At 45.9% G+C, this 16,737-nt stretch overlaps 1 protein-coding gene across 3 annotated transcripts in view; it reads right to left on the bottom strand.

The window, feature by feature from the left end:
• Nucleotides 1–252: 252 nt before the first annotated feature.
• The window catches only part of brinp1 (bone morphogenetic protein/retinoic acid inducible neural-specific 1), a 391,976-nt gene continuing 375,491 nt past the window's right edge, over nucleotides 253–16,737 (bottom strand). For all 3 annotated transcript variants that reach the window (XM_080211786.1, XM_080211788.1, XM_080211787.1), the window contains exon 8: nucleotides 253–12,899. In XM_080211786.1, coding sequence (XP_080067912.1) covers nucleotides 11,759–12,899 — 1,141 coding nt within the window. In that variant the 3' untranslated portion in view covers nucleotides 253–11,758. The remainder of the gene's footprint in view (nucleotides 12,900–16,737) is intronic.

The following is a 16,737-nucleotide window of genomic DNA, read 5'->3' on the forward strand; positions in this document are numbered from 1 at the left end:
CTGTAACGTTGCTGTGAGCAGTTGCAGACTCGCTCTCTGTTTAGGCGGAGGCTTAAACCATATGCTTCTTTTGATGACTATTTTGCTCCAAGCTTGACACTGGAAAAATGTGACGATACGTCAGTTGTTACAGAATCATTTATCATGGATGCTTTTCCTTTGTACTTCAAAAATGGCAAAAGATCCTTTTGACATCCTAAGTGTTTTCTCCGAGGCCCAGTGACGCCTCCCCCTCCCCCACCCAGCCAATGAATGTTGGCAAGTTTTCAGGTGCATGATGGGAAACAGCCATGATGGGACTTTGCATGGTATCAATGTTAAGATGAAAGGAAGGCAACAGGTTTGGGACATAAATATAAAATAGTCACTGAGGGGAACTGAGGAGCAATTTCTTGATCCGGGGGTGGGGGTGGTGGCCATGAGATGTGGAACACATTACCGATAGGTGTCGTTGAGTGCAATATCACAAATGCATTTAAGGAGAAGCTAGGCAAACATGAAGGAGAAAGGTAGAGGAGGATATGTTCCTAGGATCGATTGTAAAGAGTGGGATGCTCCTTGTGTGGAACAGAAACATTAGCATGGTCTATCTCGGCTGAATGGCCTGTCTCTGCAGCAAATTTGACCAATTTCATTGAGGGTGGCACGGTAGTTAGCACTGCTGCCTCACAGCGTCAGGGACCTGGGTTCGATTCCCAGCTTGGGTCACTGCCTAAGCAGAGTCCGCACGTTCACCCTGTGTCTGCGTGGGTTTTCTCCGTGCGCTCCGATTTCCTCCACAGTCCAAAAGATGTGCTGGTTAGGTGCACTGGTCATTCTAAATACTCCCTCAGTGTACCCGAATGGGCGCCGGAGTGTGGCGACTAGGGGACTTTCACAGGAACTTCATTGCAGTGTTAATGTAAGCCTGCTTGTGACACAAATAAATAAACTTAAAGAATTTAATACAAAAGCCAGAGCCCGTCAGCGATTTTCTCCTCATTGCTCCAGACCAATCTGTGAGACAGATTATGTGTTTCACTGAGCAGCGATGCCAAAAAGTTAACAGGTTGGTACATGTACAATGGCTTCAGGTGATCAGCTTTAGTCATTGAGAAACTGCACCATTCAATTAACAATCCGTTTGTCATGTCTCAAGGCTGCTCTTTCAAATGCCATGTGCAGCAACCTTTTCGAATCACAGTTCTGTTCTGACTTACTGAATGAGCCAATGGGAGATTTAAAAATGCAAGCTACATTTCAGACACTGAACAAAGTTGCCCACTTGTTTCAAAAAGGGAAGCCTACCTTCTAGAATTGGTAACTCTCATTGATATGAAATGAGAAATCTGGACACTGGACAATGCCTCTCAACAGCCCATTAATAACAATAGCCAGAGCAATCATTGGCAGGAGATATTTTGTGTGAGCATCACACACAGATACAGAGTGCAGCTGACTGCACTGTCCATATAAAGATGTCACAAACGCTAATGTTCATGAGCCAACAAAACAATGCACTGGACAAAAACAGAAAATGCTGGAAAATTGCGACAGATCTCTGGACAAACTGTCTATCCGCAGCCCGATTCTAGGCAGCCAGTGCAGAGGAGACTGCAACACCAGTTTCTAATCATATTGCGTGTTTCATATAATGAAACATCGCAAAGCACCTGACAAGCATTACCAAACAAAAACTTGACACTAAGCAACGTCAGAGTTATTAAACCAGAGAACCAAAAGCTGGGTCAAACAGGTAGACTGTAAGGAGTGTTAAGGAGGCAGAGGGAGTAACAGAAAATTTCAGAGCTTTGAGCCTTGGCTGCTGACAGCACAGTTGCGAATGGGGGAGTGATTAATATGGGGAATGCTGATGAGGGCACAACTGGTGTAATTGGAATAATCACAAAGTGGGGTGGGTGGTGCTGTTTGGATGAAGAAGGATTTAGAGGTGGGGGGCAGAACTTTCCTGTCCTGCTCATCATTGGGTTCATAGCGGGCTGGAGAGAGGGGTGGGGGAGTCAGGGGAGGGAGTGATCATGCAAAGGTCTGTTGACCTCAGGTGAGATTTTCTGGTTTTGGGGCGCGTGTGGCTGGAAAAAAATCACTCCCCGGGAGTGGCAAGACCATTCTGGGACTGGAAAACAAGGATGTAAATTTTAACATCAAGATGCTGGTAATCATTAACTGGTAATCAATGTAAGACTTTGAGCACAGAAATGATGCTTCTTTTTCTCATTCTTCCATAGAATCACTACAATGCAGAAGGAGGCCATTCGGCCCATCAAGTCTGCACCGACAGCAATCCCACCCAGGCCCTATCCCCGTAACCCAACATACGTCCCTGCCTGAAGGGCAATTTGTCACAGCCAATCAACCTAACCCGCACATCTTTGGAGTGTGCGAGCAGCTGGAGGAAACCCGCGCAGACGTGGGGAGAACATACAAATTCCACGCAATCGCCCGAGACCAGTTTGAATCCAGGTCTCTGGTGCTGTCAGGCAGCAGTGCTAACCACATTGTACTGCTCTGTATTAAACAACCCCTTCAAGTAAAGCTTCGCTTTAAATTAGTCTTTGAAAATGAAAATCATCACAGCGTCCCCCAACGTCCCTCACTTGGACTCTGCACAAAATTAAACGAAAATCCCACGACAGTCATTTCAGTTTCTCCTGCTGATTGGCAATTTCAAATCTTGTCAATCAGCAGTTTCTTTTCTCAAAGGAGTGCACACCATTTTAAATAGCGCAGCGGCCAACTGCGGTATCTAGTTACTCATTTTACTATGTATGATCTTTAAGTGATGATTAGCTTCCAGTGGAATGCTTCAATTACTCACATGCTTAATGATAGGGGACACACCATCAATAATTTAACCAGGATAGTTTTAATATAACTGAAAACGATCACCCCAAAGTGAATTATTATTGACTGAGAAAGGAATTTGCTGTAGCAAATGACGTGTCTTATCTTCAGCAAATTGGCTGAAACTTTTATCAGGATTTTAGGGATCCCAACAGTGTAAAAAAAGGCCATTCGGCCTATCAAGTCTGCACAGATTCTCCCAAAAGAGTATCTCACACAGGCCCACTCTACTGCTCTATCCCCATAACCCAACTGACCAAGGCTAATCCACCTAAGCTATACATTTTTGGACGCTAAGCTGAAGTTAAAGTTTATTTATTCATCACAAGTCGGCTTGCATTCACATTGCAATGAAGTTACTGTGAAAATCCCCTAGTCATCACAATCCGGCACCTGTTCGGATACACTGAGGGAGAATTTAGCATGGCCAATTCACCTAACCAGCACATCTTTGGACTGTGGGAGGAAACCCATGCAGGCACGCGGAGAATGTGCAAACTCCACACAAACAGTGATCCAAGCTGGGAATCAAGCCCGAGTCACTGCGGCAATTCAGCATGGCCAATCCACCAATCCTGCAGACCTTTGGACTATGAGAGGAAACCCATGAAGACACGGGAAGAATATGGAATCTCCACACAGCCACCCGAGGCCAGAATTGAACCCGTGTCCCTGGTGCTGTGAGGGAGCAGTGCTAACCACTGCGCCACTTGCATAAAATGGATCCTGTGAAATGCTTCCAACCACAGAACGAAAAGATTTGCTTTTACATAGCATCTTTCAGACCTCTCCTGACATCCCAATGACTTACAGCCAATGAAGTATTTTTGAAATGCAATTTGGGCTGAAGGGCCTGTTTCCATGCTGTAAACCTCTATGGCACTAAGACCACAATTGCTGTTGGAATGTAAGAAAAGGTGGCAATCCAGTTGCACACAGTAATCTCTTGGAAACAGCAATGACCAAATCATTTCTTTCCACTGGTCTTGTTTGAAGGATTGATATTGGCCACGACAGAGGGAGTATCGTCTTTCCTCTTCCTCTAAATCACGCCTCACATTCCTTTTAAGATCCACTTGAGAAGGCAGGTAGAACCTTGGTTTAAAATTACATCTGAATGGCTTTCTGAAAGGGCAATGATGGGTGGACAATAAATATTGGCCTTGAAAGCGATGTTCACATCCATGAATAGGTTATTAATAAAACCAACAGTGCAACTCTCCATTAGCACTGCACTGCTGTGTCAGTTTAAATTTTCATCTGGAGTTGGGCTTGAACCCACAGCCTTCTGACTTGCAGACAAGCACGTCACCAAAAGCATAGTGCTGTAACTGAAGAAGTCCAAAGATGTGCAGTTTAGGTGGATTGACCATGCTACATTGCCCCTTAGTGTCCCGGGATGTATAGGTTAGAAGGATCAGCTAGGGTAAATGCATAGAGTTATGGGAAAAGGGCTTGGGAGGGATTGAGACTGGTGCAGACGCGAGGGGCCAAATGGCCTCCTTCTACTGTAGGTTTCTATCAAGTCATTTCCACATTGGTTCCACTATTCTCAAATATGAAAAAGAACATAGAAAGTGCTGTAAATACTCAGCAGGTCTGACAGCATTGGTGGAGAAAGAAACTGAGTTAATATTTTGAGCCCAATGTGACTCTTCTGGAATGGTTATGATCAGCTTGAAGTGTTAACTCAGTTTCTCTCTCCTAGATGCTGCCACGTCTACCGAGTATTTTCAGCAGTTGCTAGTTTAATTTCAGTTTTCCAGCATCTGCCGTGTTTCGCTTTGATTTTGGTTTCACTATCCCATTTTTAAAAGGCCATCATTCTTTGATTGGCAAATTATTTCAAGCCACACATGAAAGAGAACAGGCTTGAAGGAGAAAATCAGATACCACGATAAAGAGCCCATTGTCATTTTTGCACAGTGTGAAATTGTTTTGTCAAACCTTTAAATAATAGGGAGTGGGATAGCTTGATCTTGGCTTTGGACATAGCTTGGCACAACACTGAGAGCCGAAGGTCCTGTAGCGTGCTGTACTGTTCTATGTCATAGCTTGATCTGGCTCCTGTTTAGACCAGGGGAGAGATGCAGCAGTGTAGAGAGGGGCAATTCTGTTCACACAGAGGGTGGTGAGTGTCTGAAATGAGCTGCCAGAGCTAGTAGTAGAGGCGGGTACGATCTTGTCTTTTAAAAAAACATTTAGACAGTTACATCGGTAAGATCGATACAGGGATATGGGCCAAACGTGGGTACTTGGGACTAGCTTAATGGTAAAAACTGGGCGGCATGGACAAGTTGGGCCGAAGGACCTGTTTCCATGCTGTAAACCTCTATGACTCTTAGGCCACAAGAAACTATAAAGGGTCGTGAACGAAGCCCAGTCCATCGCTCAAACCAACCTCCCATCTAAGCATTATCAAGGACCCATGCACTCCGGACATTCTCTCTTCCACCTTCTTCAGTTGGGAACAAGATACAAAATTCTAAGGTCGTGTACCAACTGACTCTAGAACAGCTTCTTCCCTATTGCTCTCAGATCTTTAATGGACCTACCTCATATTAAGTTGATATTTCTCTATACTTTAACTGTAACACTACATTCTGCACTCTCCTTTTCTTCTCTATGAACGGTAAGCTTTGTCTGTAATAGTGTGCAAAAAACAATACTTTTACACTGTATACATGTATGTGACAACAATAAATCAAATCAAATCAAAATCAAAATTATATTCAAAGCTGATGAAGTGAAATGGCAGAGGACATAACAAAGTCACAGATGATGGCTGCCGTGACGCACATTCTGCTTATGAAGCAAAGAGGCATCTCACTGGATATCTAAGCCCTTGAGGAGAATCTTGCTCAAGTACTGAATCAATGCCAGGTTCCCCTCTCATTAGTCACTGTGTGGGTAGAACATAAGACTTTGCTCCTTGCTTTGAACACCGAGGCAGCCAAGTTTCACCACTGAGTAAAATTCACAGCCCGTTTATTTTGCAACACCACCATTACTCTTTGAATACATTGCTGCAATACAAGGGAGGTGCCAGCAGTGTCTCCAAACACAAAGATTCCCACTTTGCACAATAGCATTGCCCTTATTTGACTGGGAGATAATGTGTTGCCATTGGGCGAACATAACTGGCTGCCAAGTTGATTCAACATTGGGGAATGTCTATGGTGGAAAGTGGGACATCTGAGCAAATGGGCCTGCATAAATATTCTTGATCTTCAGTCAATATTGTGCTGCCCAAGTTCTTCAGGGCACAGTGGTTAGCATTGCTGTCTCACAGCGCCAGAGACCTGGGTTCAATTCCGACCTCAGGTGAGTGTGTGGTATTGTACGTTCTTCCCATTTCTGCATGGGTTTCCGCCGGGTGCACCCGTTTCTTCCCACAGTCCAAGGATGTGCAGGTTAGGGGGATTAGCCATGCTAAAATGCCTCTTAGTGTCCCATGATGTGTAGGTTAGGGGGATTAGCCATACTAAATTGCCTCTTAGTGTCTCATGATGTGTAGGTTAGGGGGATTAGCCATGGTGAATTGCCTCTTAATGTCCTATGATTTGTAGGTTAGGGGGATTAGCCATGGTGAATTGCCCCTTAGTGTCCCATGATGTGTAGGTTAGGGGGATTAGCCATGCTAAATTGCCCTTTAGTATCACATGATATGTAGATTAAGGAAAATAGCCATGGTAAATGTTATGGGGCTAGGACGAAGGGGGTGGGACGCCCTGTCAGAGGGTTGGTGCATGTAGCCTCCAGGGGGGAGTTTAAAGTATAGGCACATGCACTGGTAACCTTACGTATAAAATGGGGACGAAACAATGGAGAAACTTAACGAGAACAAACTTCGAATACCAAATTTCTTGCCAGCAGTTGCTTTGCAAGTCACCACTGTTTAACCATCTTCTTTTTAGCAGTTTAAAGTAGGAAGGGTATCACAACATACATTATATTTATTGGTAAACTATGTGCAGGTTTTATTCTCAGCCTTCAGCCTCAGGGTCTGGTACTTGTTCTATTGTGGGCTGTTGTTGGAGAGGAGACAACAGTGGGAGTAATCAGACTGGGAAAGCAATCAGGCGGGCTTTGAAGGGGAAGGTTAAAAAGATTCAACATTTGAGCTTTTTTGACAGTACTTTCTCTGTATTGTTGAATCGAGAGACAAGCTGCTGAAGCTTTTTATCTTGCACACATCAGGACGAACATAAGAATGCCAAATTTCAAACAATCACGGCAATTTCTACTATAGAAGAAAAGGGTGCTGATCGGTTAGCAAGTTGATTCTGCTACGAAGAAAGCAACAAGGAACTATGTTCAAGCCTTTTCTAAATTACCCAGTAGTTTTGGGAGCCACGCATTCTAGATGTAAAAGCAAAATACTACGGATGTGAGAAATCTGAAATCAAAACAGAAAATGCTGGATAAGTCCAGCAGGTCTGGAGGCATCTGTGGACAGAAACAGAGTTAATGGGTGGGATTTTCTCGCCCCAAGACCAGAATATCCCACCTGAGGTCAATGGACCTTTGCGTGGTCCACATCCCGCCTGCTACGATTCCCGTGGCAGGTGGGATGGGAAAATTCTGAGACATACGGACGCAAAGCATTAATCCATGAACCGTTAGTTCTACTTCTCCACATTTCTATATGTAATTTTGGCCCCAATGTATTCTGTACAGTATACCTATTAAGTAGTTGTGAATCTGGCTGATTCTCTTGAAAAGACTATACTGATGTGATCACTGAAGGGTAAGTTTGGATCAAACTATGCCAACATCCATTGCTGATCAGATTCAGTAGAAGATTACAAAATTGGAACTGAAAAGCAAAGATTTGGCAGCAAATAACATGTCTTTAATCACTGGATATGAAAACTTCAACAAGCTAGAGAGATAAACACTGCAACTAGACACCAAGGAGGGAATCCGTGCTTCCCAACTCGACTTATTGGCCAGCAATCTCCCGCTGGGATTCTCTGGTCCCGCCGCAGTGAATGGAGTTTTGGCTGAGCGCCAAATTCTACCGTTCTCGCTGGCAGTGGTGTGAACGGAATCGGAGAATTCCAGACACCGTGTTGCTGATGTTATGTTGAGCGTCTTTCAAAAATGAGCAAGCAGGTTGAGGCAGTCTGGCATTTGAATATTTACAAAGCCTGCAGAGGATATCTAGGAGAAGGTGATCAATTTTGAAGGAGATTGGTCACCGCTTTGACCCCCTAAATCATCCTTTGAAGACCTATGGAACAAACGCAAGCTCTGAATGGTCTGCAAGATTCAGAATTTGAAGTTTAGCTTAAAAAAATCTCCTCAGTGCACTCAAGAAATAGTTGGATGAACGAGGAACAAAGACTCTTTTGGCAATCTTATCATTCTACTTCTCCCTCCTATATCTCTGGTATGGAGTGATGGAATACACTGCTCTAGGTGGAGTAGTTCAATGACCTATTTAAATGTTATTCTCACAATGATAGACAAAGCTCCAGCTTCATAATATTCATTAATGCTGCATTTATGTCTGTTCCATTAATTTGTTTCTCTGCCAATGCCACCCAACGCTAAGAAAGCAGAAGGACAAATTAATATGCAACCAAAGCCAAACACAGACAGATCCCAATATGGAATGGGAAACAAGAAAGTAGTGATTAACATTATTTACATGACCAAAGGCACTGAGTCTCATTGCAGGCGGACCTAGTTGCGGGGCAAGGGATTCCACAGTCATCTCACCAATAGCTCACCCAAATGGTGTGAAGGGCGGGGCCTTCCCATCCAGGGCCAGGGGTCAGAGGTCAGGGAAAGAAAATAGAACAACCAAGGCGACACCTTTCCCGACCTTGCGAACATCGTGAGTTTCCAATAATGCCTGGTGGTCGCAAACCTGAAGCACTTCCGGCCAAATGCGCAAGGCGCAGGGATGCATTCGAACACCGCAAATCAGTGCTTGAGCCTGGCGTGGAGAGTGTGGCTTTGACATCTGAGGTAACTGGACTCTTGTTGGGGAAACAGTAGCAGTATTGTTCAAAGGCTAGAGGGGTGGCAAACAGTGAGGACATTTATTCACCAGAAAAAGAATGGGAACTAGTGTTACGTAAACAGATGTTCAGCTTTTACTTTTCTTATATTTCTTAGAGAACATGATAAATAAATCATTCACCACAACAATCTTCACAAAGTAGGCTTTTTCATTAAATACTTTCAAAAGGATTGGTAGAATTATGAACATAAGTGATGGTTAATAATGAAAATGGGGAACAGATGTCAGAGTCTGTGCATCAGTGGGAGCTGCTCATTATTTACAATGAGTTATACTCCTGACAACAAGGTGAGGATGGCCAACGCACAGAAACAATGCCAAGGCCAGGACTGACACTGCACTTCATCAATTGGTTATTTTCCCAATGTAAAGCCCATGGGTACAGATGGCTCCTGCTCTGACCAAGACTGCGTTAAACTCCAAAGCCCAGTCCATCACTTAAAACAGCCTCCCATCCACTGACTCCGTCTACACTTCCAGCTGCCTCGGGGAAATAGCCAGCATAAATCAAGGACCCCACGCACCGGGGACATATTCTCTTCCGCCCTCTTCTGTTGGGACAAAGATACAAAAGTCTGAGAACAGGTACCAACCGACAAGTTTCTTCCCTGCTGCCATCAGACTTCTGAATGGACCTACCATATATTAAGCTTATCTTTCACTCCACTCTATTAACGTTACATACCCTCTCCTTCCCTTCTCCCCTATGTGCTATACATACGGTAAGCTTTGTCTGGATATCGCGCAAGAAGCAATGCTTTTCACCGTATCCCAATACATGTGACAATGATAAATCAAATAAACAGGATAAGACGAGGGATCATTCTGTCTTGCGCATCAGGCCCGAGAATAATAGAAACATCTCAAATCTAATCCGATCAGTGGCAATTTCACAATGCATTAACTGTTTTACATTTCTGCAGTGGGTCATCTGTCGGGGAGAGAGGGGAGGTGGGATGGTAAGTAAATACTTGGCTGCTTTTCTTGGACCATCATTTTCTCCTAGCCCAAAACTGCCTGGAAACTGGAATTTGACCCTCACGCAAGTGACAAGGATCGTCATTCCTGAGGCTCCATGACCATAAAGGTACCCCAAATGGAAGGAAAACAAAAACAAGAGCTGAACTCCTTATAGAATCCCACTGTGCAGAATCAGTCCACTGAGTCTACACTGATCAGAGTCCCACCCAGGGCCAAACCCCATGCATTTACCCTAGGTCACGCCCCACCCCGACACTAAGGGGCAATTTGGCACGCTCGATCCACCTAACCTGCACATCTTTGGAATGTGGGAGGAAACCGGAGCATCCGGAGGAAACCCACGCAGACACGGGGAGAACGTGCAAACCCCACACACTGTAGAAGTGCACTGACGGAAAGATTCGAGCTGTCTGCAGCCACAAATAAGACCCCCTCAGGCAGGCAGGCAGGCAGGAGGATCGCAAAAGTTACAAAAAAAAACAAGCCAGGAACAAAATAACTGAATCAAAGTAGAATCAACATTGGAAACCTAAAGTGTGTAAAAAAAAACAAGTGGTGGACATGTTAGTCAGCTTGTGACAGTAAAATTGAGTATCCCAAATGTCCAAACTCCACACAGACAGCCAGCCCAGGCCAGAATCAAACCCAGATCTCTGGCATTGAGAGGCAGCAGTTCTAACCACCGTAATGCCCTAATGCTGACCAGTCTTTTTTTAATAGAGTGCCTGGTCCACTCTGCGTTTTTATCATTTGCTCTTTTTTTTTGAGAGGAAGTGAAACATCAACAGCTCCTTCCGAGCACTTTTTGCACTGATGGCGAAGAGAACGGCATTCGCGTCAAATTATTGAAGGCAGCGAGGGCCCTCAAACATCTGTAAACCATTAATCAAACAGTGAGGGGTAAACACTTGTCACATTATGAATCCTTATCTCTCAATTTGCCAGCTGACCTGTGGCCCCCTCTTCAGCTTTTCCAATTAGGTTTGTGCTGAGTTGCCGAGGGTTTGATCGTTAACCAACGCTGAGTCAATACGATTGGAGGCAGAGCTTGATTCTTGACCTAAGTGTCTGGTGGGAAGGCCAACATTCGCCGCCATGTTTACAAAATTCAACTCCCATCTTTCCTGACAAACCCACTGGGGAACCCTTTAATTATGAATTTGTTGCAGGTATTTAATTAATTAGATGCTCGCGAACAGCCGCTGGTAGGAGGCGGTTGTTCAACCAAATGGAGTATGACAAATAATTGGTGCTATGTTGTGGTACTCCCCTGCTGCTGTAAAGGACCTACTCTGCTGCTGAACAAGGCCAACAGATGCAATGAATTTGCTCCTAAATCTCGCCTAACCCCCACCCGCCTCAAAACCCTCTCAGCTTCCCAAAACACGTCTCCACGTGCGCTCACACTGAACACCCCGATATTCCTCAATTTTGTTTCGAAAATGCCTCATTTGCCCCAGTGGAACTCATTTTTCTCTGTTAAATTTATCTGTACAAAGTCACGCTAGGTACCAGCTAGCATGTGCACCTGTGGAAATCATAAGGGCATGGTTAACAAGAATGGCAGTAGTTCGCAACGAGTACCCCTGACCGCTGTGCGGGTCCTCAAAGGCCTCTCTCCCCTTGCTTAGAAGTGGGAACAAAAACAAAAAAAGGTGTCCTCGTCTGAAGAGATAAGAAACATGCTTGGACAAATCGATCTGGTGAGTCCCCGTGGATTCCTCGTGCTTCGTCAAGAAACTGCTCCATGGTGTGTGTGTGTGTGTGTGTGTGTGTGTGTGTGTGTGTGTGTGTGTGTGTGTGTGTGTGTGTGTGTGTGCGTCTGTGTGTGTGTGTGTGTGTCTGCTTCTGGGTTTTTTTTTGCAACTGTACATCTTACAAATCCCGCGGGGGAAAACGTCAACAAAGTTTTGTTGTCAGCAGGTCCGCCTGCTTCAGAATCTCCGAGTTGTACATGTCCAGGGCGTGGTTGACGCGCATGACCTCGCTGCTGTTGAGCTTCAGGCGGTGCTTCAGCATACAAGAGAAGAGGTCCAGGGGCGCCTTGCCCGCAGCCACCGGCGGGGCCAGCCGGTTGATGCGCTCCCGGATGTCCAGGAGCAGCAGCATGACGGAGGACGAGGAGTGGAACTGCGTCCCCTGCGCGTACGACTGGTTAACCTGCTGGACCGCGCTGCGCAGCAGGTCGGTGTTGAAGCGCAGGCTGTAGCCGTACACCTGCACGTCCGAGATCTTGATGTAGATCTGCCGCTTGTTGGGGTCCGAGAGGTCCACGGGGCCCTGGGCCGTCTCGTTGCGCAGCGAGGCCGGCAGCTTGGCGCGGCTGCGCAGGTAAACGTGCACAGTCTCGAAGACTGTCTTCCACCTGTTACCCAGCAGCAAGGTCCAGTTGTAGCAGGGCGAGTCGTGCAGTCTCGTTTTCTCCCAGGTGGGGTAGCCGTGCTCGCCGATGGGCGTACTCCAGCCCTCCGAGTGGCTGCCACTGAAGGGGTTAATGTAAACAAAAAACACCGGGTCCAGGCTGCTGTTCCGCATCTGACAAATTTTCATGGATAGCCCCACCACCATGTGAATAAAATCCACGCGGTTCTTGTTGCTTTTGAGGGTCAGCGACATCCGCTTCCGCCATCGGGGGTCAAAAAAGGTGTCGAGGCGAATCTCGTTGCTGATGAACATGGTCTGGATGGACAAGCGGGAGTCCTTTTTCGCCAGGAGGTAATTGAGTTCCAGGTCGTGGAAATCAAGCTCCGTCTCGAAGCTGACAAACTGCTCGCTGCGCTCCGAGTCCACGTTCTGCGGCTCGCAGCGGCCCCGGTACAGCTTGAAGCCTCGGTTACAAGAGCCGCACAGGGAGATGTTGGCCAGGCTGCACATGGCGCAGCTGCTGTTGCTTCCGATGTTGCAGGGGATGGTCCGCTGGCACACGTTGGCCACCGTGTGGCACACACAGCTCTTCTGGCTCTCCAGGAAGGTGCCCCAGTAGCCGTTTTCACTGCAGTACAGGAAGGACTGCACTCGGTTCAGCCACTGGTGGACCGACCTGCAAACAGAAAGCAAACAGGCACGTTTAGTCAGGATCAGGTCGGGAAAACGGGAAGGCGACTTGCTATCTCAATGGGGAGAGACTTCGAGGTGCTCCGGTGCAGAGGGATCTGGGTGTCCTCATTTAGGAGTCACAGAAAGCTAGCAAGCAGATACAGCAGATAATAACGAAAGTGAATGGAATGTTGGCATTTATAGCTAAAGGAATAGAATATAAAGGTAAGGAAGTATTGTTGCAACTATACAAGGCATTGGTGAGGCCACATCTGGAGTATCGTACCAGTTTTGGTCTCTTTATTTGAGGCAAGACGTAGGAGGCAGTTCAGAGGCGGTTCACTCGAATGATTCCAGAGATGAGGGGTTTGTTGTGTGAAGAGCAACTGAACAGTTTAGGCCCATACTCCTTGGAATTTAGAGGGATGAGGTGAGACCAAATTGAGGGTGGCACTGTAGCACAGCGGTTAGCACTGCTGCTTCACAGCTCCAGGGACCTGGGTTCGATTCCCGGCTTGGGTCACTGTCTGTGTGGAGTTTGCACATTCTCCTCGTGTCTGCGTGGGTTTCCTCCGGATTCTCCGGCTTCCTCCCACGGTCCAAAGATGTGTGGGTTCGGTTGATTGGCCATGCTAAAATTGCCCTTAGTGTCCTTAGATGCGTAGGTTAGAGGGATTAGTTGGCAAAATGTGTAGGGATATGGAGGTCGGGCCTGGGTGGGATTGTGGTTGGTGCAGACTCGATGGGCCAGATGGCTTCTTTAGGTACTGTAGGGTTTCTATGATTCTATGAGATATACAAGATGATAAAAGGTGTGAATAAAGTAGATATGAAGCAGATGCTTCCTCTTATAGGGGCATTCTAGGTTGAGAGGTCACAATCTCAGGATAAGAGGTAGCAAATTTAAAACAGAGTTGAGGAGAAATTACTTCTCCCAAGGAGTTGAGAGTCTGTGGGATTCTCGATCTCAAAGTGTGCTGGATGCTGGGACAGTGAGTAAACTTAAGGAGGACTTAGATTGATTTTTAGTTGGTAATGGGTTGAAGGGTTATGAGGAGAAGGCAGGAAAATGGAGATGAGGAGCGTATCAGCCATGATCGAATGGTGAAGCAGACTCGATGGGTCAAATGCCCTGATTTTGTTCTTCTATCTTACAAACTTATAAATTGAGTTCCTCTGAAAGGAGGTGTCAAGGCAACCAGCACCTGTCAACTCTCAAACCTCTTATTAATGAGAATGGAAAGGGCAGCAATATTGCAGGGACACCATCATTTCCAAGGCATAGACCATCCTGACTGGATATACATCTCCATTCTCCCCATGATACCAAAATCCTGGAACCCCCTTTCACATGGGAACACTTTCACCACAACTATTTGCAGTGGGTGCAGAAGAAGGTCCACCAAAGTTTTCTGTGTGAAACGAGGGAAGGGCAACAATTTGCATGGGACAATTATGTTTTTTTTTAAAAATACTAGGACTATTGTAAACCTGAACATAAGAAAATAGAGGGTGTGATCTTACTGATGGTTCACGCCATGTTCCCACTGCAGCATGGTTAGAGGATTTAGCACCCAGCCAAATCTCCGTTTACCACAGCAGGATGGGAAAATCCCACCAGCATGAACAGTGGTAACATTCCGGCCTGAGAATTTACACCTCAGGACATTACGGCAAAAAGCCATGTCAACAATTCAGGGGTAAACCCCCGAGAGTCTCCAGCTGAATCATTGCCTCTTTGCCTTTTGCTTGTTTGAGCTGTTCTTTTCCACTATCTTTTGCTGTGAGTCAGAATTGTTGGCATGTACGTGCTGCACATATACATGGAAAGACAGAGACCGGAAGTCTCTAGCCGATTCTCTGGTCACGTTGGAGTGCATCTCTTGCTGCGGGTTTCCCAATGGTGTGAGGTGGATTCGATAACAATTCCTACTAACAGCGGTGGGAAGGGAAGATTTCAACGACCCCCCCGGTCACTGAGAAAAACGCTGAGGGGAGAATCTTGCCCAGACTTGGTTCACAAGAATGATTCCAGGAATGAAGGGTTTGTCATGCGGGGAGCGGCTGAGAAGTCTGAGCCTATGCTCGATGGTCTTTAGAAGGATGAAGGGGAAATCTAATGAATACTTACAGAATACTGAGAGGCTTAGATAGAGTGGACATGGGGAGGATGTTTCCACTAGTGGGAGAGATTAGAACTCGAGGGCACAACCTCAGAATGAAGGGACACTTCTTTACAACTGCGATGAGGAGGAATTTCTTTAGCCTGAGGGTAGTGAATCTGTGCAACTCAGTGCCACAGACAGATAGGCCAAATCATTGACTTCTTTAAGACAGAGATAGATAAGTTCTTGATCAGTAAGGGCAGGAGAATGGGGATGAGAATCATATCAGCCGTGATTGAAGGGCAGGGCATCTTGATGGGCTGAATGGCCTAATTCTGTTCCTAGACCTTATCACTTCCAGTGACTAAAGCAAGGTAATTACTCTTGCACAGAGGATGGATTAACCTAATTGATGGTAACACATCAGAAGCAATTCAAACCACTCCACGAATCATGGGATCGTACACCATTTATTTAACTCAACCTCATTCATAGGACATTATTTTCACCTTACATCGTCTCAAGTGTGCTGGTCTACAAACTTTAGCAGCTGTGCTAAAGTTGTATAAAACAGGATTCGGCCAAATTGGGAATACTGTGTTCAGTTCATAGAATCATAGATTCCCGACAGTGCAAAAGGAGGCCATTCAGTCCATCGAGCCTTCACCAACCACAATCCCATTCAGACTCTAATACCAAACTCCCACATGCTGATAATCCCCCTGATACTAAGGTCAATTTAGCATTGCCAATCAACCTGACCCGCACATCTCTGGACTGTGGGAGGAAACCGGAGCACCTGGAGGAAACCCAAGCAAACACTGGGAGAACGTGAAAACTCCACACAGACAGTGACCCAAAGCCAGAATTGAACCCAAGTCACTGGCACTGTGTGGCAGCAGTGCTAACCACTGTGGCACTGCGCGACTCTGTTCTGGGTACAACACCTCAGAAACACCTTGGCAGGGAGGGAAAAGCAGATTCTGATGACTGATACTGGGGCCAGAAAGGCTAAATTGTGCAAAATGATTGCACTCACTATTCCCTGAAGTATAAGTGGTTAAAAAGCAGTATATGTGAGCTGTTGGAAGGTGAACGAAGATTTCATGCTTCCTCTCGTGGGGGAGACCATGAGAAATTGAGGGTGAGCTGTTCAGAGGCTAATGGCAGAAAAGATTCCTTCACACAAGGGGTGACGGGTGAATTTACCATTTTTAAAACTGTGAACAATTCATTTTTATTAGTCAAGGACATTTAGGGATATCGATCCAAAGCGGGTAAATGGAGTTTCCTCCCACAATCCAAGGATGTGCAAGTTAGATGCATTGGCCATGTTAAATTGCTCCGTAGTGTCCTGACTTGCATAGGTTAGAGGGATTAGTGGGGTAAATACGTGGGGTTATGGGGAAAGGGCCTCAGTGGGATTGTTGTCACTTTAACCCAATGGACCAAACAGCCCCTTCTGCACTGTAGGGTTTCTATGATTCTATGAGTTAAGGTGCAGATCAGCCATCATACACTTGAATGGTGAAGCAGGTTTGACGGGCTGAATGGCTTGATACTGTTCATATGTTCTTACAGTAAATAATGTATATCTGTCTGGTATCCGAAGTATTATTCTGGTTTGATGTACCCACCTTCAAAACACTCTTCAATTTGGGCAAATCTCAGCCCATCGCACTGGGGAAAGGCAGTGATGTTATTATATTCTGTTACGGAGTAGGGATAGATGCTGGA

Source organism: Carcharhinus amblyrhynchos, chromosome 25, assembly GCF_965287045.1.
Source record: "Carcharhinus amblyrhynchos chromosome 25, sCarAmb.v2.hapA, whole genome shotgun sequence".
NCBI lineage: Eukaryota > Metazoa > Chordata > Chondrichthyes > Carcharhiniformes > Carcharhinidae > Carcharhinus > Carcharhinus amblyrhynchos.